Source organism: Taudactylus pleione, unplaced genomic scaffold, assembly GCF_031769625.1.
Source record: "Taudactylus pleione unplaced genomic scaffold, aTauple2 ptg000105l, whole genome shotgun sequence".
Lineage (NCBI taxonomy): Eukaryota > Metazoa > Chordata > Amphibia > Anura > Myobatrachidae > Taudactylus > Taudactylus pleione.
The window spans coordinates 7,070,557-7,096,503 of NW_028284507.1; the positions used below are offsets into that span (position 1 = coordinate 7,070,557).

A 25,947-nucleotide genomic window follows, 5' to 3' on the forward strand; every position below is an offset into this window, starting at 1 on the left:
GGTATGATAGGATACCAAGCGGCACTAATCTTTATTTATAACCGTCTCTAAAGTGAAATTCCCAGGGAACGTCTGTCACAAAGCCAGATCCCGCTATCAGCCATATAATTTTCATGATGTTGGTTGGCTTGCTGGAGGACCCACATACACACCCAAATCCCACATATGGACTCAATAATTACATTTCCGATTTACTGTCCAAACCAAAATCTCCACATCTAACTAGGGGTGTGCACCGGCCACTTTTCGTGTTTTGTATTTTGGTTTTGGATCTGGATCTTTCTTCGTGTTTTGGATCTGGATTGGTTTTGCCAAAACCACCCTTCCGTGTTTTGGGTTCTGGGTTTTGTGTTTTGGATCTGTATTTTTTTTTAAAAAGCAGAAAAACAGCTAAAATCACAGAATTTGTAGGTTTTTCTGCTCCTATGCTATTATTAACCTCAATAACCTTAATTTCCACTCATTTCCAGTCTATTCTGAATACCTCACACCTCACAATAGTGTTTTTATGTCCAAAAGGTTGCACCGAGGTAGCTGGATGACTATGCTAAGCGACACGAGTGGGCGGCACAAACACGTGACCCATCTAGGCATGAAACTGCAGTGGCAGACAGGATGGCATTGAAAAACTAGGCCCCAAACTGTACATAATGCAAAGAAAAAAAAGAGGTGCAAGATGGAATTGTCCTTGGGCCCTCCCACCCACCCTTATGTTGTATAAACAGGACATGCACACTTTAACAAACCAATCATTTCAGCGCCAGGGTCTGCCACACAAATGTGGCTGAAATGATTGGTTCGTTTGGGCCCCCACAAAACAAGCTGGCAATTTATCTGTCCCTGCACAAACTGGCTCTACGGAGGCAAGATGTCATCCTCATCCTCCACATCCACCGATTCCTCACCCTCTTCAGTGTGTACATCCTCATCCTCACAGAGTATTAATTCGTCCCTGCAGGAACCACAGGTCCCTCTGTACGTTCTGGAGGCTGGTCTCCCTGGAAGAGTTGATAATTCATTTTATGAACATCATCTTCTCCACATTTTGTGGAAGCAACCTCCTACGCCTTTCGCTGACAAGGTTCCCGGCTGCACTAAACACTCTTTCGGAGTACACACTGGAGGGGGGGCAACTCAGGTAAAATAGAGCCAGTTTGTACAGGGACCTCCAAATTGCTTCTTTTTCCTGCCAGTACAGGTACGGACTGTCTGACATGCCTACTTGGATTCTGTCACTGATGTAATCCTTTAACAGACAGATGCACGCTTGTCGCTGCTGCTTTGAGGATTCAAGTGCGGCTACAGCCCACACAATTCACAAAGACAGAAAAAAAAAAAGAATATTTTTATTGTTTGTGGAGCACACTTTGAGGGTTACACCACCCTTTAACAGTCAGACGCACGCTTGTCGCTGCTGCTTTGAGGATGCAAGTGCGGCTACAGCCCACACAATTCACAAAGACAGAAAAAAGAAGAAGAATATTTTAATTGTTTGTGTAGCACACTTTGAGGGTGTCACCACCCTTTAACAGACAGACGCACGCTTGTCGCTGCTGCTTTAAGGATGCAGGTGCGGCTACAGCCCACACAATTCACAAAGACAGAAAAAAGAAGAAGAATATTTTTATTGTTTGTGTAGCACACTTTGAGGGTGTCACCACCCTTTAACAGACAGACGCACGCTTGTCGCTGCTGCTTTGAGGATGCAAGTGCGGCTACATCGCACACAAGTCACAAACACATTAAAAAAATAGTTTTTTATTTTTTGGAGCACTTTGAGAGTTACACCACCCTTTAACAGACAGACGCACGCTTGTCGCTGCTGCTTTAAGGATGCAGGTGCGGCTACAGCCCACACATTTCACAAAGACCGAAAAAAAAAGAACAATATTTTAATTGTTTCTGTAGAACACTTTGAGGTGTCACCACCCTTTAACAGACAGACGCACGCTTGTCGCTGCTGCTTTAAGGATGCAGGTGCGGCTACAGCCCACACAATTCACAAAGACAGAAAAAAGAAGAATATTTTTATTGTTTGTGTAGCACACTTTGAGGGTGTCACCACCCTTTAACAGACAGACGCACGCTTGTCGCTGCTGCTTTGAGGATGCAAGTGCGGCTACATCGCACACAAGTCACAAACACATTAAAAAAATAGTTTTTTATTTTTTGGAGCACTTTGAGAGTTACACCACCCTTTAACAGACAGATGCACGCTTGTCGCTGCTGCTTTAAGGATGCAGGTGCGGCTACAGCCCACACATTTCACAAAGACCGAAAAAAAAAGAACAATATTTTAATTGTTTCTGTAGAACACTTTGAGGTGTCACCACCCTTTAACAGACAGACGCACGCTTGTCGCTGCTGCTTTAAGGATGCAGGTGCGGCTACAGCCCACACAATTCACATAGACAGAAAAAAAAAGAAGAATATTTTTATTGTTTGTGTAGCACACTGTGAGGGTGTCACCACCCTTTAACAGACAGATGCACGCTTGTCGCTGCTGCTTTAAGGATGCAGGTGCGGCTACAGCCCACACAATTCACAAAGACAGAAAAAAAAAAGAACAATATTTTAATTGTTTGTGTAGCACACTTTGAGGGTTCACCACCCTTTAACAGACAGACGCACGCTTGTCGCTGCTGCTTTAAGGATGCAGGTGCGGCTACAGCCCACACAATTCACAAAGACAGAAAAAAGAAGAAGAATATTTTTATTGTTTGTGTAGCACACTTCGAGGGTGTCACCACCCTTTAACAGACAGACGCACGCTTGTCGCTGCTGCTTTAAAGATGCAAGTGCGGCTACATCGCACACAAGTCACAAACACATTAAAAAAATAGTTTTTTATTTTTTGGAGCACTTTGAGAGTTACACCACCCTTTAACAGACAGACGCACGCTTGTCGCTGCTGCTTTAAGGATGCAGGTGCGGCTACAGCCCACACATTTCACAAAGACCGAAAAAAAAAGAACAATATTTTAATTGTTTGTGTAGCACACTGTGAGGGTGTCACCACCCTTTAACAGACAGACGCACGCTTGTCGCTGCTGCTTTAAGGATGCAGGTGCGGCTACAGCCCACACAATTCACAAAGACAGAAAAAAAAAGAACAATATTTTAATTGTTTGTGTAGCACACTTTGAGGGTGTCACCACCCTTTAACAGACAGACGCACGCTTGTCGCTGCTGCTTTGAGGATGCAGGTGGAATCTAGACGGGATTTGGAACCGAGGACACACTACCTCCATCAATTGTCTAAATCCCACTGCACTAATGTCGGATACCGGACGCACGTCTAACACCAACATAGCAGTCAAGGCCTCAGTTATACGTTTTGCTTCAGGATGACTGCTGTCGTACTTCATCCTCATCGCTAGGGACTGTTGGAGGGTCAATTGTTTAGTAAAAGTAGTGATGTTCCTACTTCCTCTCTGGGATGATGAACAACTCCCAGCAGCAGCAACAGCACTAGGAGGAAGTGGTTCTTGATCTTTCCCTATTTTATTTTTATCGGAGAAAGTTTGGTCCTCCATTTATGTTATATTGATATATATACGTGCGGCTAAAGCGCACACAAACACAGAAAATATTTTTTTATTTTTGCTGGAGAGTAGTGCACTTTGTGGGTTACACCACCCTTTAAGAAATGAGCCAGCCGGCTCTTTACTTATGGGACACAGGCGCACGCTTGGCGCTGCTCCTTTGTTGATGCACGTGCAGCCACAGTGCACACAAGTCACAAACACAGAAAATATATATTTTTTTGGTTTGGAGTGTACTTTGGGGGTTACAGAACCCTTTAACGGTCAAGCCAGCCGGCCCTTTACTTATGACACAGGCGCACGCTTGGCACTACTTTGTTGATGCACGTGCGGCTACTGCGCACACAATTCACAAACACAGAAAATAATTTTTTTTTTGGTTTGGACTGGAGTGTACTTTCGGGGGTTACAGCACCCTTAACGGTCAAGCCAGCCGGCCCTTTACTTATGACACAGGCGCACGCTTGGCACTACTTTGTTGATGCACGTGCGGCTACTGCGCACACAATTCACAAACACAGAAAATAATTTTTTTTTTGGTTTGGACTGGAGTGTACTTTCGGGGGTTACAGCACCCTTAACGGTCAAGCCAGCCGGCCCTTTACTTATGACACAGGCGCACGCTTGGCACTACTTTGTTGATGCACGTGCGGCTACTGCGCACACAATTCACAAACACAGAAAATAATTTTTTTTTTGGTTTGGACTGGAGTGTACTTTCGGGGGTTACAGCACCCTTAACGGTCAAGCCAGCCGGCCCTTTACTTATGACACAGGCGCACGCTTGGCACTACTTTGTTGATGCACGTGCGGCTACTGCGCACACAATTCACAAACACAGAAAATAATTTTTTTTTTGGTTTGGACTGGAGTGTACTTTCGGGGGTTACAGCACCCTTAACGGTCAAGCCAGCCAGCCCTTTACTTATGACACAGGCGCACGCTTGGCACTACTTTGTTGATGCACATGCGGCTACTGCGCACACAATTCACAAACACAGAAAATATTTTTTTTTTTGGTTTGGACTGGAGTGTACTTTCGGGGGTTACAGCACCCTTAACGGTCAAGCCAGCCGGCCCTTTACTTATGACACAGGCGCACGCTTGGCACTACTTTGTTGATGAACGTGCGGCTACTGCGCACACAATTCACAAACACAGAAATAATTTTTTTTTTGGTTTGGACTGGAGTGTACTTTGGGGGTTACAGCACCCTTTAATGGTCAAGCCAGCCGGCCCTTTACTTATGACACAGGCGCACGCTTGGCACTACTTTGTTGATGCATATGCGGCTACTGCGCACACAATTCACAAACACAGAAAATAATTTTTTTTTTGGTTTGGACTGGAGTGTACTTTCGGGGGTTACAGCACCCTTAACGGTCAAGCCAGCCGGCCCTTTACTTATGACACAGGCGCACGCTTGGCACTACTTTGTTGATGCACGTGCGGCTACTGCGCACACAATTCACAAACACAGAAAATTATTTTTTTTTTGGTTTGGACTGGAGTGTACTTTCGGGGGATACAGCACCCTTTAACGGTCTAGCCAGCCGGCCCTTTACTTATGACACAGGCGCACGCTTGGCACTACTTTGTTGATGCACGTGCGGCTACTGCGCACACAATTCACAAACACAGAAAATAATTTTTTTTTTGGTTTGGACTGGAGTGTACTTTCGGGGGTTACAGCACCCTTAACGGTCAAGCCAGACGGCCCTTTACTTATGACACAGGCGCACGCTTGGCACTACTCTGTTGATGCACGTGCGGCTACTGCGCACACAATTCACAAACACAGAAAATAATTTTTTTTTTGGTTTGGACTGGAGTGTACTTTCGGGGGATAAGCACCCTTTAACGGTCTAGCCAGCCGGCCCTTTACTTATGACACAGGCGCACGCTTGGCACTACTTTGTTGATGCACGTGCGGCTACTGCGCACACAATTCACAAACACAGAAAATAATTTTTTTTTTGGTTTGGACTGGAGTGTACTTTCGGGGGTTACAGCACCCTTAACGGTCAAGCCAGCCGGCCCTTTACTTATGACACAGGCGCACGCTTGGCACTACTTTGTTGATGCACGTGCGGCTACTGCGCACACAATTCACAAACACAGAAAATAATTTTTTTTTTGGTTTGGACTGGAGTGTACTTTCGGGGGTTACAGCACCCTTAACGGTCAAGCCAGCCAGCCCTTTACTTATGACACAGGCGCACGCTTGGCACTACTTTGTTGATGCACATGCGGCTACTGCGCACACAATTCACAAACACAGAAAATAATTTTTTTTTTGGTTTGGACTGGAGTGTACTTTCGGGGGTTACAGCACCCTTAACGGTCAAGCCAGCCGGCCCTTTGCTTATGACACAGGCGCACGCTTGGCACTACTTTGTTGATGAACGTGCGGCTACTGCGCACACAATTCACAAACACAGAAAATAATTTTTTTTTTGGTTTGGACTGGAGTGTACTTTGGGGGTTACAGCACCCTTTAATGGTCAAGCCAGCCGGCCCTTTACTTATGACACAGGCGCACGCTTGGCACTACTTTGTTGATGCATATGCGGCTACTGCGCACACAATTCACAAACACAGAAAATAATTTTTTTTTTGGTTTGGACTGGAGTGTACTTTCGGGGGTTACAGCACCCTTAACGGTCAAGCCAGCCGGCCCTTTACTTATGACACAGGCGCACGCTTGGCACTACTTTGTTGATGCACGTGCGGCTACTGCGCACACAATTCACAAACACAGAAAATAATTTTTTTTTTGGTTTGGACTGGAGTGTACTTTCGGGGGTTACAGCACCCTTAACGGTCAAGCCAGCCGGCCCTTTACTTATGACACAGGCGCACGCTTGGCACTACTTTGTTGATGCACGTGCGGCTACTGCGCACACAATTCACAAACACAGAAAATAATTTTTTTTTTTGGTTTGGACTGGAGTGTATTTTCGGGGGTTACAGCACCCTTAACGGTCAAGCCAGCCGGCCCTTTACTTATGACACAGGCGCACGCTTGGCACTACTTTGTTGATGCACGTGCGGCTACTGCGCACACAATTCACAAACACAGAAAATATATTATTTTTTTAGCACTTGGGGGGAGCACCCCTGATGGACAGAGCACCCCCTGGACAACACTTCAGCACCCCTTTAGGACTGGGACACTGCACAGGACTTTGGAGTGGACACAGCCCCTATGGAGAACTGACTGCACAACACAGTCCAGCCAGCCCCTATGGACTTTGAAGTAGTGGACACAGCCCCTATTAACAACAGCAGCACAGCACAACACAGCCAGCCCCTATGGACTTTGAAGTAGTGGACAACAGCAGCACTACACTACACTACACTACACAGCCCTAACTCCCACCCTCCCTCTTCACTGTCCACAGCCGAGTGAGAAAATGGCGCCGACGTGTGTACCTTATATAGGATCCAAAACCCGCGAGACTCGGAAGGCGGGAAGATGACGTTTTGCCTCGATTTCAGATCCGAGTCAGGCGGGAAAAGTCGAGTCTGACTCGGATCGGACTCCGATCGGGGGGGCTCGGGGGTGTTCGGATTTCAGAAATCCGAACCCGCTCACCCCTACATCTAACCATATCCATACAGCAAACATTTACTCCAAAACTCTACAGGTATATAACCTAGTGTGTGAAACAGAATTTAACAAAGCTGTCTCTGTCTGTGATTTGTATATTTTGTTCTGTATGAGCTACACCCAACAGACCAAATGTGGTTTCTGTCAGGAGCAAAACAAATTCTTAATTATGAATTCATTTAAATTGATGTTCTTATTGGAAGGTTACATGCTCTTTATTGCACTATTAAAGGTATTTGGATAGATAGGAACTCCATAACACTAAATATAAATTATTATATTATAGATAATATTGTTTTTTATTTATATAATTAATTAATAAGATGATTTGCAATGCATTGCTGTAATATTTATCAATGGCTTTGGAGTGTCAATGAGGCACATATTAATGTTATTTTGAGCATAACTACATGTAGACTGGAGAGTACAGCTCGATTAATAAACCTGAAAAGAATCTAATCTGGGCTCTCGCTTTCCCATCCATTCCTTCTTCACTACAAAATTACCCTAGGCAGACAGCCAGCATAGCTCTGCAACCCTTAATGCATTTTTAAAGTTTACTGATCATTTTATAAACTGTTGACACAGATGATTTATTCACAAGTTTTAATGGCGTTTAGAGGCTGGCTCCTGGTGTTTTGGGTAGTAGGTGCAAATCAGAAATAGTTTATAAATCATGGTTTGATGCAGATTTCTAGATACTTTTCTATTAAGCGTCTAAATTAAATGCTTTTAAATTTACTGTGCTTTGCATATTGGAGGGATAGTAGCTATATAATGTTTCAAGGAGAAGCTATTCTAAAATTATTATTATTATTATTATTATTATTATTATTATTATTGTTATCCTTTATTTATATGGCATCACAAGGGGTTTGCAGCCCCTTTCAAAGTACATAGATAGAAACAGTATGAACAAAACAAGAACAAGTCACAGTACAGAACAATGCAGGACATGGTTTATAAACATTGCCTTATCACCCAAGGGATAGGTGCCGTTGTAGACAGTGGGGAGGAGATAATGGTATAAGTGAGGGAAGGCAAAACACATGAGGGAAGAGGGCTCTGCTCGTGAGACCTTACAGTCTAAAGGGAGGGGCAGACAGACACAGGTGACACAGACAGGAGAGACAGTGAGCAAGGAGCATGGAGCAGTGGTTAGGAGACAGCTGGAAGACTTTGATAAATAAGTGGTTTTGAAGTTTTGTAGAAAGGTGGAGAGTCTGATAGGGAGAGGGAGAGAGTTCCAGAGGAAAGGAGCAGCACAGGCAAAGTCTTGGAGGCGAGAGTGAGAAAAGTAAACAGTTGGGTGGAGAGGAGGCATTCATTTGTGGAGCAAAAATACAAGTTACCACATATAGGGCTCTATTTACTACAATCCGCATATTGAATGCGGATTGTAGTGTGATATTACCGAGTGAATTCGCATTGCGAATTCAGGCAATATCACAGGGATTTACTATAAATCCCTTGCAGGGACAGAGCTTGCGATAAAGCTCTGTCCCTGCGGATCCCATCCGCACTCTAGTCGCGGTATTTTCGGAAAAAATACCGCGACTAAGAGCCCGTGCATGCGCCGACCGACCACCGCTACTACCCCCCCACCGATGCTAAGCCCCGCCCCCCGGTGCTAAGCCCCGCCCGCGCGATTGCAGACCCCCGCTACCCCCCCCTCCCCCCCCGCGACCCCCCCTTCCCTTCATTACACTTACCTGCATCCTCCTGGCCTCCGGTGATCTTCTCCGGGCTTCCCGATCAGGTGATCTCCCATACTGCACTGGGACCCGATCACCTGATGACCAGGCCCCAGTGTACTATGGGAGACCAGCTGACCGGAGAGGAGCCATCACCGGAGGCCCGATCACCGGTCCCTGGATTCAGGTAAGTAAAAAAAAATGTTTAATTTTTTTTTTCTTTTTTTACAGCAATCAGCTTGCGGTCTGATTACTGGTACCGGCTCCCGCCTCTGCTCTCCCCGTTAGAGCAGAGTGGGAGCCCGGTAACCGGGGGAGACCCTGGATAACGCCACCTCCAGGTGGCGTTATTATCACAGGGCTTCCCCCGGTATTTTTTTACAATTTATTTTTAGTAACTTAGGTCGGATCACATTTCCCATTACAATTATGGGAAATGCGATCTGCTTTACTAAAAATAAGTGATACTGGGGGTTGGAGTAGAATTTTACTAATTCTACTCCAATTGCCCTGTAATAACTACAGGTGAAACTAAAATAATGTGAAAAGGGTGTGAAAACACCCTTTTCACTTTATTTTAGTAAAAATAATGTTAATAAATAGAGCCCATATATACTATATAGATGTGATCCTTGAGGTTGCCACATCGGGAGTGGTAGGTAAGCAAGGGATATCTGTGATATCTCCTGTGTAACCTGTATGATGAATGTTACCAATACTTCATTTCTACAACATTTTCACCTACTTTTGTAGAAATTAGGTGATGATGACTAGACCCCTAAAGAGCAGTGTTTCTGCAGCTCTGTATTAGAGGTAAGCCTATCATGAAGCTACTGATTTAACACTTCATGGAAAACAACTTGTAGAGGATTACAGAATGCAGTTCCTCTCCCTCAGCTTGGCAGCCGGGTACATGCAATATTATACATTTCTAAATGTTACAATATTCTTTTTATATTGCACAATCATGTGTTTTATGTGCAGCTTACTGTAAAATGCTGTGTTATCTACCTCTATTATCCCTGAGAAACATACAGGGCCATCAGCAATCTTTGCCACACAGTCAGAAAACCTTTTTAGTCTGTTCCAGGTATAAATGGTTGAGTTGAGCAAACACTCTGCCAGAAATGAAGGAGGAAGGAAAAAAAGAGATGAAGAAAGTCAACAGTTTTCCACTTGTTATTACAGAAGGGAAAAAAGAGTTGGGGTTTACAGATTAGAAACAGATGAGAACGGTTTATGGAACGCAGAGGGTGTGGATTTAAACCTCATAACTCATTAGCTCTGGTAAGTGTTTAAAGACGGCATCATGAGCAAGCAGCGTGTGCCTGTGGAAGTCTTTTACTTGCAAAGCATCTCATACTCTGGAGCAAAGAGGGTTAATAAAAATAATTGAAACTGTCCTCAGATTGCTTTTATGTGGGGAATGTGCAGAATGCCCCATAACATCAGCAGGTAGCATATCTAACCCTTCCTGCTTCTCCTTTTTCCTTCTATTTATATATGATAATGCAGGACACACACTGCGTGTATAATAACAGACTACTTGGGTTATATTTTTCTGTCTATTTGCATTTTATTTTTGTAAGAGCTGGAATTCAATGAACTATAGGAAGCAATCAAATGCTTCTTGTTTATGGTATTCATAAGCAAATACTTTGTATTTAGGGAGTGGGACCATCCCCTACATTAATAAGAACATTATTGTATTAGAATTAACTGGGAATAACTTCACTGAATTAATATTGCATGTTTCAGGTAATATTGTAGGGTAGCACGTGATTGGATGTGAGCTTATCATGTGATACACAGTCTAAATCCCAGTCATGTGCTACCATCTGTTTTTATAATTTATCACATTTTAGTTATTATTTGTTAACCAGACATAATACCGTATGATTGATTGACATCATATAAATTAAACACACCCAACTTATAGTATAAATGACAAATGCAGCATCTGAGATCCCATTCATCAGCTGGTCAACACATCTCAGGGAGGAGGTCGACACAGTATCATCCAGAGCCAACTTACAGGCGGATAACCAGCAGCTCATTCTCTAGATTTATTTACCTGGACTTAAGTAGGAACTTCTTTACGTCCTCACCAGTCAGTGGCCCCTGACTGAATGTGAGGCATTGTGGCTTGGAGAGGTTCTGCCTTTACTCTGTCTGGCTACAGTGGTGGTTATGTTTCCCAGTCACTGTAAATGCACTGGATGCTGTGTGAGTTTGGTGTGATTATAAATTTAGGCCACTCATATAAAGGATACTCAAGTTGTTCCTGAGTTCTGGTGACAAGTGGATCTTCCCTATTTAATGATCTTGATTTATCTAATGCTGGAAGTAGTAGAGATATAGGATAGTCTCTGTCCTTAATGGCTTCTAATAAGCTTGTAGATTGACTTTCAAATGCGTTATATTCAGAACCATTCCTGCGTATTGGTCTTATGTGTCCATGTGAAATATTATGTATCCATGGTTTATAATATGAACTATTTTATAGTGTAAAAAAACTATAGGTATCAACCTCCTTTCCGTAAGCTTTAGTATGAATACTTTCATTCTCAACAGTGAGAGTAAGGAGAAATAGTGGACCTATGAAATTAACCAGTGAAAGACACATTTAAAGTGTTCAAATGAAGTTGTGCTATAGTCTGTGAAGCAGAGTGCTCGTCTTTGTTATAAAAATATAAAATAGATCACCTATGTAATGGCCATAAAGCACAAGACTTCCGCCATGTTCATACTCCTGCACATAGACGTTCTCAAAGGTGACCATGTATATGTCAGCATAGCTTGGCGCAAATCTCGTGCCCATGGCCGTCCCAAGAATCTAGAGATAAAGTAATGTGATTAAAAATAAAATAATTGTGTAAAAGAATAAATTCAATAGAATCCAAAATAAACCTACGCTGACACACTGAGACCCAACCATCACACTTAAATCTATTTGCAACTGCCTTAATTCCCTGTGTAGGGCAAATGTTGAAATATAAAGCTTGTATGTCACATGTAACAAACAAATATGATTCCTTTCATTTGATTTTCTAATAAAGTGCAACAGAATATGCTGCGCTATATAAGAAACTGTTAATAAATAATCTTAATCAGATTGAAAAAGTGGTTTGTATCTTGATGTGGGATCTCAGGGATGCAGCATAAGGCTATAAAAAGAATTCAACAAATTGTGACAATTTAGAAGTGAGAGACCCAACACCTGATATAATAGGACATACTGGGGAAGTGACAAGTGTCTTGTGTATTTTGGGGAGGTGGTAGTAAGTGGGTATAATTGGATGCAAAGTGACAAAAAACTCTCTCTTGCCTGCCAAGTGTTCCATTTAATAAGACATTGAGCTCCCTCTAGAACGATGTAGTAGGATCTTTCTGTAGAAAAAAATAAAGGTTCTTATCTCCCAGTTGTCTATGATCTTCCTCTAAATAGTCCTCAGTGTTCTGTATAACAATCCCTCCACCCTTATCCCCCTGTTTGATAAGGATTATCAGTACTTCAAGTTTTTTAAGTCCTTAGGATAACTAGTTACCAGTTACTGATGAACACATAGGGAACATACAGGGTATGCCTAGAATATTTGCGTTTCACCTTCTAGAATGTTCAAAAGATTCCCATATGCATGCATTATGGCTGAGTTCCCTATTATGTGAGGGTATCCATTATCTCAAGAGCTTGGGCCAATTAAAAAAAACTAATTTCATTTTTTTTATTCAGCAACCCCAAAATACCCTAAATTAGCTTAATATCGTTGGCAACTAACCATTTTTTTGTTGTTGTTGGGCTGTGTTATACTGTAGATCTGTGAAATAACAATTTGCATATATTTATTTGGATGTGTAAAACCTCGCCCACATTAGACAAAGCCAATCCTCAGGGTTTTGGCAATGCAGATGTTTCTATTGCGATGCGCTGCCTGGGTCACAAACTTGTTTTTACACCAAGGCTAAATGTCGCTGCTCCTCCCATGACTAACAGTGAGGTATGCCAACTGAAAAAAGAGGGACAGGAAGATGTTTAATTGAATCAGATGATGAAGGATAATCTGGCTGGTTACAAACAGGAATGGGCATTTGAGAAGCTGAATAAATGCAACCACAATCCAAATAACAGTTATTTCATATGCCTGTTATAGCGGTTTAGCGCTTATATGTATGGTAAAATGTGCTTGTAGAGACTGTGATGGTGCAATTTCTGATGGGGGAGGCATACTAAATAAAAACATGAATCTTGTATGTATTTATTTATTATTTAGTAACAGTTTCTTATATAGCACAGCATATTCCATTGCGCTTTCAACCGATATGTATAAACTGGATAAATCTATGGCATACCATCTATAATATATTTCTGGTGGCCTCAGGTGTTCATCAAAGAGGCTACAATAGAGAGAGAGATTGATGTGGGGATAGAGGTGAGGGGGGTAGAGTCGAGAAAGGGAAAAAGAGAGATGGGATAGGAGAGGGGGGGATAGGAGGGGGGGGAGACATGGGGAAGAGGGGGAGAGAGGAGAAAAAACTGCAACCCCGGGCACAACAGATAACTAGCCAGTGTATGACGGAGCCATAATACCAATATATATATATAAAACAGCGTCATTGTGTGGGAACTCAGCATTAGGAGGCATTTGTAGTTTAGTTGGTGACTGTGGAGCCTTTGTACCCCAGCAAAAGGATTTCCCCAGAAGAGGAGGAGATTGTTCTTGTCTTGTTTCAGTTGATTGCATTTGTTACTGACCAGGGTACACTTGATAGGGTGAAGTGCATTTATAGGTGCAAGTACAAATATGACATATGAGCCCAACGTGGTCCAGGTGTCCACTTACTCTTACAGTTTATTTAACACATTAACTGGGTTCCCATTGACAGCATTTAAGTAGAAAAAATATCAAATTGATCAATTAAGAAGCTGGTTATAGAAGTGTCATTTGTACTTTGGCCTTCCTATCCTGCAATCCTGAGAAGGGTTACAAAAGGCCTCTACATAGAAAAGGAGCGTGTACCTGTTTACACTGTGATCAAACTAGACCTCCCCAAATAAACATACTCACTAAGGACCTGCATCTCCGCTCAGGAAAGACTTATTATTATTATTATTATTAGTATAATTATTATTGTGTTAAGTTACATAGTGCTGGACAGTAGGGAAAAGGGGGAGGGGGGCATACATAAAACAAGGTAAACTAAATAAATGCAGATGTGAAAAGTGTAGGGAGGGCCCCAGGAGCAAAATGCAGGATTTGTAAGGAGGGGTTTCCGTGTGTGTGTTTATAATATGTGTATAACTTGTGCATAACAAACACACTCCCACCATACGTATAGATACTAATTTTTCCCCGGAGGTAGCAGGTAGTTAATGTGGGAGGGGCCAGGTGCTTAATCTTTGCATAATAAAGCCATGATTCCCAGGCATATGAAGGGGGGCAGGGCCAAGTGATATGAATCTTGTCATATTGACCCCGTCCCCTTCCTATAGACCTGAGTACTCAGAAACCTCCCCTGCGGGCAGTCGCGGATTGGGCCGCCGGGAAGCCGGGCTGGTTCCCGCTGGGCCGGTCCCTTAGCTGCCTTTAGGGGCCGGCGGCCGCACCTCCCTGACCCCGGAAGCCCGGCTGCCGCAAACGGGGCTCAGCTCCGATCGCGCAGCGTTACAGGCTGCTCCCTGTATCTAATGTAAAATGGCCGCCGGGGGCAGTGGCGGATTGGTCCCCCTAGCACAGACAGACAGTCCGCATCATGCACTGAGCTGAGCAGTCTGTGTTCAGCCTGTGCTGTGATCAGAGCCTGTGCAAAGCGCGGAGCACAGACTGCACAGCTCAGTGCACGATGCGGACTGTGTGGTAGCCGGAGGCTGGAGTTCTCCTCTGAACTCCAGCTTCCGGCTCTCCCCACAGGCACTATGGGAGAGACGTCATGACCGTCTCTCCCATGGTTCCGAGGAGCAGCCTGGCGGACCAGAGGGCGGAGGACGCAGGAGCGGGTTTAAGGTAAGTTTTTTTTTTTTTTTTTTGTGTGTGTGTGTCAGCGGCTATAAGGGCACTCCAGGGGGCATTGCTATAAGGGCACTCCAGGGGGCATCGCTATAAGGGCACTCCAGAGGGCATTACTATAAGGGCACTCCAGGGGGCATCACTATAAGGGCACTCCAGGGGGCATTACTATAAGGGCACTCCAGGGGGCATTACTATATGAGCACTCCAGGGGGCATCACTATAAGGGCACTCCAGGGGGCATCACTATAAGGGCACTCCAGGGGCACTACAATAAGGGCACTCCAGGGGGCATTACAATAAGGGCACTACAGGGGCATAATTAATAGGGTATTACCATATGGGCACTACAGGGGCATTACTATAAGGGCACTACAGGGGGCATTATTAATAGGGTATTACCATATGGGCGCTACAGGGGCATTACTAATGGGGTATTACCATATGGGCGCTGCAGGGGCATTACTATGGGGTCATTTCCATATGGGGACTACTACAGGGGCATTACAATGGGGACTTTACTACGTTTAGAGTGCCACTGATCCATTTGCTATTATATATATATATAGACATATATATGGAATGCCACCACTCGGGATCCCGGCAGTCAAAATCCAGACTCCGCTCCTGGTTCCTAAAGCTAACCTCCCCATCCCTGTGCCCTAACCCTAACCCTTTTCCCTCAGTACCTAACCCTAACCCTCCCCCTGGTGCCTAGCACCTAACCCTCCCCCTAGTGCCTAGGCCCTAACCCTCCCCCTAGTGCCTAGGCCCTAACCCTCCCCTTAGTGCCTAGCCCCTAACCCTCCCCCTAGTGCCTTAGTGCCTAGCCCCTAACCCTCCCCCTAGTGCCTAGCCCCTAACCCTCCCCCTAAACCTAAAAATGGTGTGGCACTTTTGACTGTATCTTTATTGGTGTTTTGCTGTATTTATTGCTGTGCATCATGCAAGGGGTTAGTAGCCGCGACTGCATCCAATTTAGAATCAGGTACTATAATGAGGGAGTACCCTGTCCCCTCACCATACCCCGTCCTCTCAACTTAGCCTGTCCCATTAGGGCTGCTTCCAAATATTTCCCGGGCTGGTTTTCCATCCCAATCCGTCCCTACCTGCGGGCACCACTGGACCCTGCTGGCCACATGCAGAGGGTCTCATTTAAGAAGAGCACTGGATGTGGACTGTAAAATTAATTGATTTTGCACCGATGGGCCACCAAGTGCACATCAGGGTGGCGGACTACCCTCTACTCCAGTGAGATGGTTCTGTTATTAACCAGGTGTGCCTAGGAGTATGTAAGCAGGACAATCAAAAGATTTTCATTGTGCAAAAGTGTATATGCCACAAATCCAGCCTCCAAGTGATTTATAATGACTCCTTTCATTAAATAAATGTTTTCTTCTAAAATACTGCTCAGTTTCGATTAGTGTGTCTTAAACTAATCATGAAAGTGAGGGTACATCGGAATGTATTACATGTGGTACTTTTGTGTGTGTGAAGCTTAGTATTACATTGCCTGAGTGCACTGAAATGCTGCATGGAAGTGATAAATGGAGTTTAATAGAAATATATAATGAGACCTCATGATTTCTATCTTAGAAATTCACTTTGGACAAATTTAGGCACACAGACTGAATCTGATTATATGGTGCACCTAGAGTAATTACAACAGGCAGTGTGTCTATAGTCTACATTTATATATGTGTGGTGCCAAAAGCATAATTTTACCCAATAACAGTCTGCTATTTTGGTGTCACCCCCTCTGATGGTGCCACCCAGCGCACCTGTCATCCACACTGGCCGGGAACCGGGAGAGGCTGGGAGCTGTCCCGCAGTTCCCAGAGCGCTGGTCAAGATCCCGGCATGACAAGAACAGGGGCGTGACACGCACTCAGGCTCTCAAAACATCATACAGCTGGGGGTGTGGGGTCGTGGACACGAGACTACGTCCCTTTAGCACATGCACACCTTAGGAGTCCACAGTAGCGCACTAGATGACACCAACCCAAGTGCCACCCCTGCCTGATAACAATCTGTTCTGTACCTAGCAAATTTCTTTCAAATGTGCTGGTAAATCTAAACAATGACCATACCAGCAGTTACAGGGCAGGGTGATCTATGCGATCCAGTTAGCAAATGAAAAATGCATTTTGCCCATAAATTGGGTAATCAAACTGGACTCAGAGCCATTCATTCAGTACTGGCGATGAGCAACGGTACCTGAGCGTATGTATTCAGCATGCTTATCAATTCATTTGCTTTTATATACTTTATTAAGCATTCTTCCTGTAGAAAGTTGTATACCCAACATTTCATAAGAATGCAAATAGTGATACGGCAAATGTACCTGAAAATAGGAAAATGCAACTCAGCACTACACAAATTTCCAACAATACGATGATATTAGAAGGACACAACTTTTTAATATTTCAAAATACTCCTTTGTAATACAGAAATACAGCAGTACCACCAGCATACAGCATATTCACTTAGGAATTCACATATATCCAAAAGACATTATGTTCGGTATGGCAGGCGTCAGGATTTCAGCGTGGGGCTAATGATCGGCATCGGTATTTAGATGCCTATCATTAGTCCCATGCCGGGCTTTCACTGTTGGGAAGCCGGCGGTCGGCATTTCGACCGTCAGCTTCCTGACTACATCCTGTCCAAAACACAAGACAAGTCTCCAGTCAATCAAGGCAATTGCTAACACAGGATACATATTCACTTATAGGATACTCTCAGTATATTGCAGTTAGTATATTCAGGTTCTGTAGAAAACTGTTGTAATACCCAGGTAACTCACGATAGTAATAGTATCCACAACAGCAATAGCTATTTATCGCATGTTGTCTTTTATTGCCTGATGAAGACTATGTTGTGGTTGGGGATATTATTATTTCTTACTGTCTTACAGTTTGTTGAAGAACTTGATTATACTAACTAGATGTGATATGCTGCATGTATCACGTAAGTTCCAGATAAATGTGAATACAAATGCCATTGTCAGATTACAGGTCAGATAAATGAGGAATCATTCCTTTATAGGGGGCCAAGAGAGGTGGAAGCAGGTATAAAGTACCTGAACCTGGGCCAGAGCAGTTGCCGGGCTGCCGAGGAGGTATAGCCATGTGCACGAAATGGTGTGATTATGCCCCATTCAGCATGTAAAGAGAGGGCCCTGGTATTCCCAGACATCCACATGCTTTGGCCACACACACTAGGACTGTGGCCCAATGGAACTTCCATTTGTAATGGATGATACAGAGGCCCTGGTCCCCTGTATCATCCATTACAAATAAGACAAGGCTAGCTATAATCATCCATTACAAATAAGACAAGGCACGCTTTGTTAAAGGATTTATAGCTCAATTGACTGTAAAACTGATTGTGCAAGAGCTGTTAGGATGGATTTACAAGATATTAAAGGTTATTTTGTACTGGAATGGAATGTACCAAGGATAAAATTGAAGAATCTAGGTTTTCTTTTCTTTTTAGTTATGTCCCGTTCATATATTAGGAAACCATGCAGATCTACACAGTATTGTGAAATGCATTTTTATATTAACCAGTTCATCTATATATCATGTGTCTTGTGCTCCAACATGGCATCTGGAGCAATCTCCTTATACATAGACACAGCTCCTTCTCTTTGTTCAATACCAATATTTAGGCTGTGCTTTCCAGTAGTCATCAGTCTCACTACCTCATACCTATACCCAGTAGTCCTGATTTAGTAGGCGCAATCCAAAGTTTATTAGATAAAATATTAAAAACCATTCACATGAAGAGTGAGGACAATTCTTATTAAAAGCACTTTCAAATAATGTGAATCGCAATAGAGTTGTAAAACACGTTAAAATTCACAAAACAATGTTTTTCTCCAAATTGGGAGTTCATCTGGTATGCAGTATATTTAATCAAAAAGAGGAACAGACAGTAAAAATGTTGAGTGGCAAAGTGGATAACATTGCTATAGGGTTATATATGCATGGACTTTGTATTCTCTCCACGTGTTTGCAATGGGTTCTTGTTTCATTTCACAGTTACACTAATAATAATAACTTTTTTATTGGATTATAAAATGTGATTGATACATTGGAGAGAAAGTGGACACATGTGTTTGTGTGCTTGCTGCAGGGAAATTAGATTGCAACCTACGCTATTACAGGGATTGCTATACTTTCCTGAATCATAATTTACTCTATATGAAGCATAACAAAATTGGTTGCAATGTAGAATGTTTCAGGTTATTCTCTGCCACATGGGGCAACACTGGTCTAAAGTGTGTACTACATACTGTTATCAGACCATATCCAATCTTGCAAATCAAACTGAGAGCAGTTGAAGCTTATTTCCAATCATACCCTGGGAAAACAGACAGCGCAACACAACCCACAACTATTTGTATCTGCCTCATAGGGCCATGTGTACAACAAGTGACATTATGTTGTCACAGTACTCTATTTGCAGACTGTGCTGCTACAGTATTTGTGTGGAACAAAGTACAGAGGTTTACGGCGAAATGCGCAACTATTACATTTTGCACAAGATAATGTGCCAATCTGGTCAGATTTTGGGTGTTCTTTAACTCTACTGTATAGGCATGAATAAAGACAGTCAGTGCATGATCCATTAAAATTTGGGTGACAGTGGCTGGAATTAAGATTACACCCACGTGAGGGCATTCTTCATTTTACATTGCTTAGCAGGACATTTAAACATGCAAAATGACCAGAAACTCATACCCCCTTTTCATGAACCTTTTACTGAATCCGTTGTGATGGAATTGGTATGATTTACCGCCTGACCCATGCCCGGCGGTTGGAATCCCGACAGTGGCATCCCGGCAGAGGAGGAAATCCGGATCGTCCAAGGTAAGTATTGTCTAACCTAATTCTACCCCCTAACCCTCCCTTAGGGGTGCCTAACCCTAACCTTCCCCCCCAGTGCCTAACCCTAATCCCCCCTCTAAGTGCCTAAACCTAACCCCCCCTTCCCCGCTGCCTAAGCCTAAGTCCCCCAGGGGGATGCCTAACCCTAACCTTCCCCCCCAGTGCCTAACCCTAATCCCCCCTCTAAGTGCCTAAACCTAACTCCCCCGGGGGGGTGCCTAACCCTAAGACCCCCCCGGGGGTGCCTGATGTTAACCCCCCCTTCCCCTAACCTAAACCTAACCTCCCGGGGGGTGCCTATCCCTAAGTCCCCCCCGGGAACCCTAAACCGAACCCTCCCCCCTTTGATCGGGATGCCCGGCGCCGGTCTCCCGGCATCGGTAAAATGACAGGCGTCTAGATTTAGATGCCTGTCATTTAACCCTTGCCAGGATTAAGCAGTCGGGAAGCCGGCTGTCAGGATTAGGTAGCCATGTACATGTAAACCAATGTATGAAAAAAAGTAAATTAAAATGTGTTACTTAAATTAGTCAACATTGATTTCTCTTTACCGAAAGGTGCTTTATGAAACATAATGTTCATATTAACAGCATGTTGTAAGAAAATTGTAAAACTTTAAATTGATGATGATTGGGCTAAATGTGATAGTAGGGTTTGTTGAATTGTGAAGTTTTCAGTTGTGCAAGACACATCCTGTGGATTTCCACCTTGTAATCTACAGTGATTGCACACATGTGATGTGCAGCTGGTCCATGACTATACAAATAAATATGCAGACCTGTAAAAGAGGGCACAATTACACAAATATAGATTCTCTGCGCAACCTTGCTCTTCATCCATGGCCCCCTGTCTTATGACTGGCTGTCTCGCAATCTCATGTATGAGCAAGTCGATTAAAGCAACTTCCGGTGTACAATTTAAATAAACGTGACTGTGGATGAATATCTTCTATACAACAAACATCAAAATGAAAATATCATGGGGTTTTGCTTTTTACTGACTGTGAATTCCAATGTAGAACATTGTCAGCAGAATAATGGAAGTGTGTTGCTTATTGAGTACATAACGTAAACCAGACAGCTTGGTAATGCAAAAAGGAAAAACACTCGGATCGCAGTGCTCCTCTATAATATACAGTGTATTATCAGTTATGTAAGTGATAACATTTCTTTTTGGTTCCACACCTAAAAATTCTTAATGCAGGTTTTGCCTGCTGTTGATGGTTTTTTGGGGGTAGAGATTCAATTATTATTCATGTTTTTTGAGAGAGTCTTTACATCTGTTTTTATACACAGGAGGAAGAGGACGATGGGCTTCCCAAAAAGAAATGGCCAACAGTGGACGCTTCTTACTATGGAGGACGAGGAGTTGGAGGCATTAAGAGGATGGAGGTAGAAGATACAAAGTGACTTTTTTTACCATGTTTGTGATAACTCTCATGCATCTATTTACATTAATGTCAGTTTGTGTAATCCTATCAACGCGCTGGAAATACTGACATACTAAAACATTGCTCTTAACTTAAACCCCTTTTGGCTGCATAATCACGGTCCACATGGCCCATTGATGTTTCAGGAATCGGGACACCCTGCAATGGACCCAGGTGAGATATTTCCAGAGCTGTGACACTTTCAATTAGGGGAGTTCTAGGGTTTTTCACTAAAATCAAAATCATGCTTCCTTTTAAATAACAATTCATAGAAATGAAATGAATGTCTCCGTATAATCAGTATCCCTGGAATTTTCCCATCAAGTGAAGTGCTAAGATCTCCCATAAGGGAGGCTTCTGAAGAAGAAAATTAGGGAGGACAGCCTCTGGCGCCTGCCCGCATTTGATGTTGCAGAAGACATGGGAGGCTCTAGAACTGGAAGATAACTTCTGAGCATTCTTCTGTTTTTGAAGAACTATGTTTCTTAAATTGACAAGTAGCTGCTTTTAGTAAACATTGACAATTACAGTTTATAGTTATGGCACACAATTTAGCTGTATCTAGGGCAGTGGTTGTCAAACTCCTTGCTCCTTGGGACCCCACACAGTACACGTTTTCCAGGTCACCACCAGCAGGTGCACAAGTGTACTCATTACACACTGACACATTTTAAAAGACCCACAGGTGCAGTCATTGAGGACCGAGTTTGAGAACCTGTGATCTAGGGCATTTAACTCTGATGTGGAAAAACCAAAAATTCTGCAAGGTGATTTCTGATTCTAACATATTGCAGTAGCAACTTGGTTGTTGTTTCTATAATACACGTTTGAATTTAAAACAAACAAGTTGTTTCTAGAAGGTTATTCCCTCAACTATATACATGTAGGGTCCGATTCTGAGTTGGGAATAAACCTAACAGTAAGTTATTGTGCACCTGGGTAGAACCATGTTGCACTGCAGGTGGGGCAGATGTGAAATGTGCAAAGAGATTTAGATTTGGGAGGGGTGTGTCCAAACTTAAATCTATACTATGGCCCTCATTCAGAGGCGGTCGGAGGATGCAAGCGGTCGCTCAGAAACTGGGCGGCCGCTTGCATCCTGACCGGCCACCTCTGTTTCAGTCATTAGGCTGCGGGTTAACACCCACAGCTCTAACACCCACATCGCGACCATCGGGGCTTACGACGAGACCCTAGGGTAGGGTCTCACTTGTCGTAAGCCCCGGAGAGCTTCTGGCTCTGTCAGAGCCGGAAGCTCTCCACTGACATCACTAGTGATGTCAGTGGGGCCTCCCCCAAACGGCAGGCGTTCCCATGGGAACGCCTCCGTTTGGGCTGCCACCCCCCCGGCCCGCCTTCAAAACGGGGCGAGCTGTCAATGTTGATCGCCCCCTTTGGAAAGAGACCCGCTACGACCGGCGCTGTCAGTCGTAGCGGGTCTCACGCATGCGCACGAAGGAGCCGGCTCCCTCGTGCGCATGCGCACTAGACAAACATCGAGGCGGCCGTGCGGTCATAGACCGTACGGCCACCTCTGAATGAAGCCCAATGTGTGTACCCAGCAATGGTGCGATGCGATGTAACGATACATCGTGCGTGCCATACACACTGCACGATTCGGGGTACTACAGAGTGATGAATATTTTCATGCTGCATGGAGCAGCATGACATGATTCATTACATCATCCCATCTGCTGTGCAAAACAGCAGATGGGCCGATTCGATGAACGACCATTGTAAACTACGGATCAGACGTACACACTGCACAATCCATACGATATATAGCCTTCCGATCTTCGACGGTACGATACATAATACGATGGATTGTATAGTGTGTACCCAGCTTAAATTGCAGTGTAACAATAAAGCTGTCCAGTATTTGTTGTGTTGGCTGCATGCAAAAGCAACCAATATTTAGTATTTATCCTGCATGCAAAATAAATGTATGTATGTGCATCCCTTGCATTGCAGCATGGTTTTGTTCCAGATACAAAGTTACTTGCTCTTTTTGCTTTACTCCTACCTCAGAATCAGGCCCATTACAATAAACTCAAAAAAAGTTTTGATCAAAGATTGGCTTTAAGGTGCAAAACACAGGCCTACAACATGTAAACCCAAAGTAACTATCGCATAAAGAACACAACAAACATCAAGAACCTATTCAGCACCTATCTCACTTCTAAATGCCCCCCATACATGGTGCGATATAGCAGCCGATTCGACGGATTGGAACAATATCGCTGCTATATCGTTCCGTGTGTGGGTATACTAATGGCCAGTGCGCGCTCCTGTGGGATCATGCATTGCTCCTCCAGATCTTTCTGCGTGTTCAGTTGATCTGAGGAGCGATGTACTATCCCATGCAGTGCTATGCGGGTGGAAGAGGGGGGTGTCGGCATATTGTGCGGTCGGCCACCCGATCGTTCCGTGTGTGGGGACCGCCCAATATGTGGGCCATCAGATCGGCCGTCGCAGCGCAAGGTGCATATCACGACACAACGTGTATGGGGGCCATTAGCCTCTCTTTACTCAGTGGGTAGCTGACAGCTTTCACTATATTGGCTGAACACACAAATACTCAGCCTTTGTATTGCAGAGGTTCCCTCTTCTTCCAGTCAATTTGGACACTTTCTATTTGAAATACAGGGTTCTATGAGCTCAATGGCTTCCCTCCCCGCGGTGTCACCTGGTGCGGGAAGGGATGCTGTGCGTGTGGATGAAAAGGGGGCATGACCTCGCGGGCAGGTCGTTATCGTTCAATCGGCCTGTTTAATCACCTAGTGGATACGCACCTTTAGGGTTAGGGACATCCTTGCTCTATGTACATAGCATCTAACATTATTCCTTATCCCATTAACCATTGTCTACCAATATCTACTACTGAACACCCTTTGCATCTGTACTTGCAGAGAAGCTAGCTTGGCGGCCGCGCTGTATAGCATTATTGAATTCTTAGCACAGTTTACCCTTATGGAATCGACTGGACCACTGTAAAAAATACACATTTGCCTCGATATTCTTTACTCTACCACCCTCCCTGACTTTAGTCCTACAGAATAGGCTGGCCCTTTACACATACAGCATTATAATGGTACTTCTGATAAACTGTTGTAACAAATGATAGTAACTCTGAAGGATGCTGAAACTGTAAAATTCATGGATCTAGGTGCGCTGGGGAGAGCGGGGCTCTACAGAAGAAGGAGCTAAGCTGGAGAAGGCAAAGAACGCCAAGGTGAAGATGCCGGAGCAAGAATATGAGTTTCCATCGCCAAAGATCCTCAACACCAGTTATGGAAAGCCAAACTCCTCCAGGAAGTGGTACTCGCCAATAAAGGTAGTGTCTATATATAACTGGTAATAAATAATTAATAAAAATAAATAGTGTCTATTATATAGTATATTGTAATAAGTAGTGACCAACAATTTAACATGTGGTATTGGTATTATCTTGGTAGCAATTACATATGGGTTTTAGGTCTAAAGTTCACAGAATGGGGGAGATGTACTAAGCTCTGGAAAGTGATACATTGGAAAGTGATAAACTACCAGCCACTCACCAGCCAGTTACATTGAAAAATGACAGTTAGGAGCTGATTGGTTGGTAGTTTATCACTCTCCGATTTGTCACTTTCTGGGGGGACCTTACATGTTTTTTCCCTGTATTTTGGGAAACAGGACTGTGTCAGGAGCCAGGGGCTGGTTATGTTTTTTTTTTATTTGGGGGGGGGCTACGTTTTTTTTTTTTTTTTAAATGAACCCTTTAGGTAGTGTTTAAAGGTAGAAACATACACAAATCACACTGATCTGTGTATGTTTTTGCCAAGCTCGCAGCTCAGCGGGTGGTCTATTTGATACTTCTATTTAGGTCCGAGTTTGCTACAATTACACCCGTGAAGGTAATCACAATTCTTGGTAAATTCCAGAGTTTTATACTTTTCAGTGAAAGTACTTTCGCGTTTGGCCGATGGTATATTATTTAATTGTGTTTGCAATCTCATCCGAGTTTTTTGGGGTAAATAGAGAAATCTCTCCCGAGTTTGTCTTTAGTATATTTGTGAGTAGAAAAAAGCCTAAACACACCCAAGATTGCAGTCTCGAACAACACAATTCTTATTCATTGTGTAACTTGTGTAAATGTATTGTGCATTAATTTTTGTTGTGTATATTAATAATACACATAAGAAATAGGAAGTGTAAGATCTATGTTTTTTATTTAACATCATCTTCAAAGTTGAATGGCTTGAGACCAATTAGATTTGCCTCTTCTCCTTTGTTCAAATCAGTGACAGTTACTGATTGGCGGATTGAAGTATAAAAAACCCGGGAGAGGTAACAGTCGGCTTGCCTATTGAAAAAGCTACAGCGAAACGCGCGTCGGCGTTAGGCTGTAGTAGTTTAATTTGTGCCCAGTTAAATTGAAATAATTACTGTTATGTTGTTATGTGTTTATTATTGTGAATGAATAAGCCGCTACTAACCTCGTGTACTAAGGGGGTCTGATCGTGGCACGAGCGCTGCACGCTGTGACTGCCAGTGTTTGAGGCAGAGATTAGCCGGCAACAACAGCGGCTTACAGCTGACTGTGGCTATGACTATGGCAAGAGTGCTGCGCGCTGTGACTACCATTATTTAGGTAGATATAAGCTCATATCAGTAGCGACTGACAGCGGACTGCAGCAATTGTCTAAACCTTATAGTATGTACAGCATTGTTGCACAAGCCGGCAAGAGAAGCAACGTATAGCGGACAAACAGCAGGGCAGATGT

The 25,947-nt window shown here is 43.6% G+C and overlaps 1 protein-coding gene across 1 annotated transcript in view; it reads left to right on the plus strand.

Annotated features, from left to right (window-relative positions):
- The window catches only part of ANTXR1 (ANTXR cell adhesion molecule 1), a 214,361-nt gene that overhangs the window by 138,656 nt on the left and 49,758 nt on the right, over positions 1-25,947 (plus strand). Inside the window, exons 15-16 of the mRNA XM_088470809.1 lie at positions 21,048-21,143; positions 24,348-24,515. Of these exons, the coding sequence (XP_088326935.1) occupies positions 21,048-21,143; positions 24,348-24,515 (264 nt within the window). The remainder of the gene's footprint in view (positions 1-21,047; positions 21,144-24,347; positions 24,516-25,947) is intronic.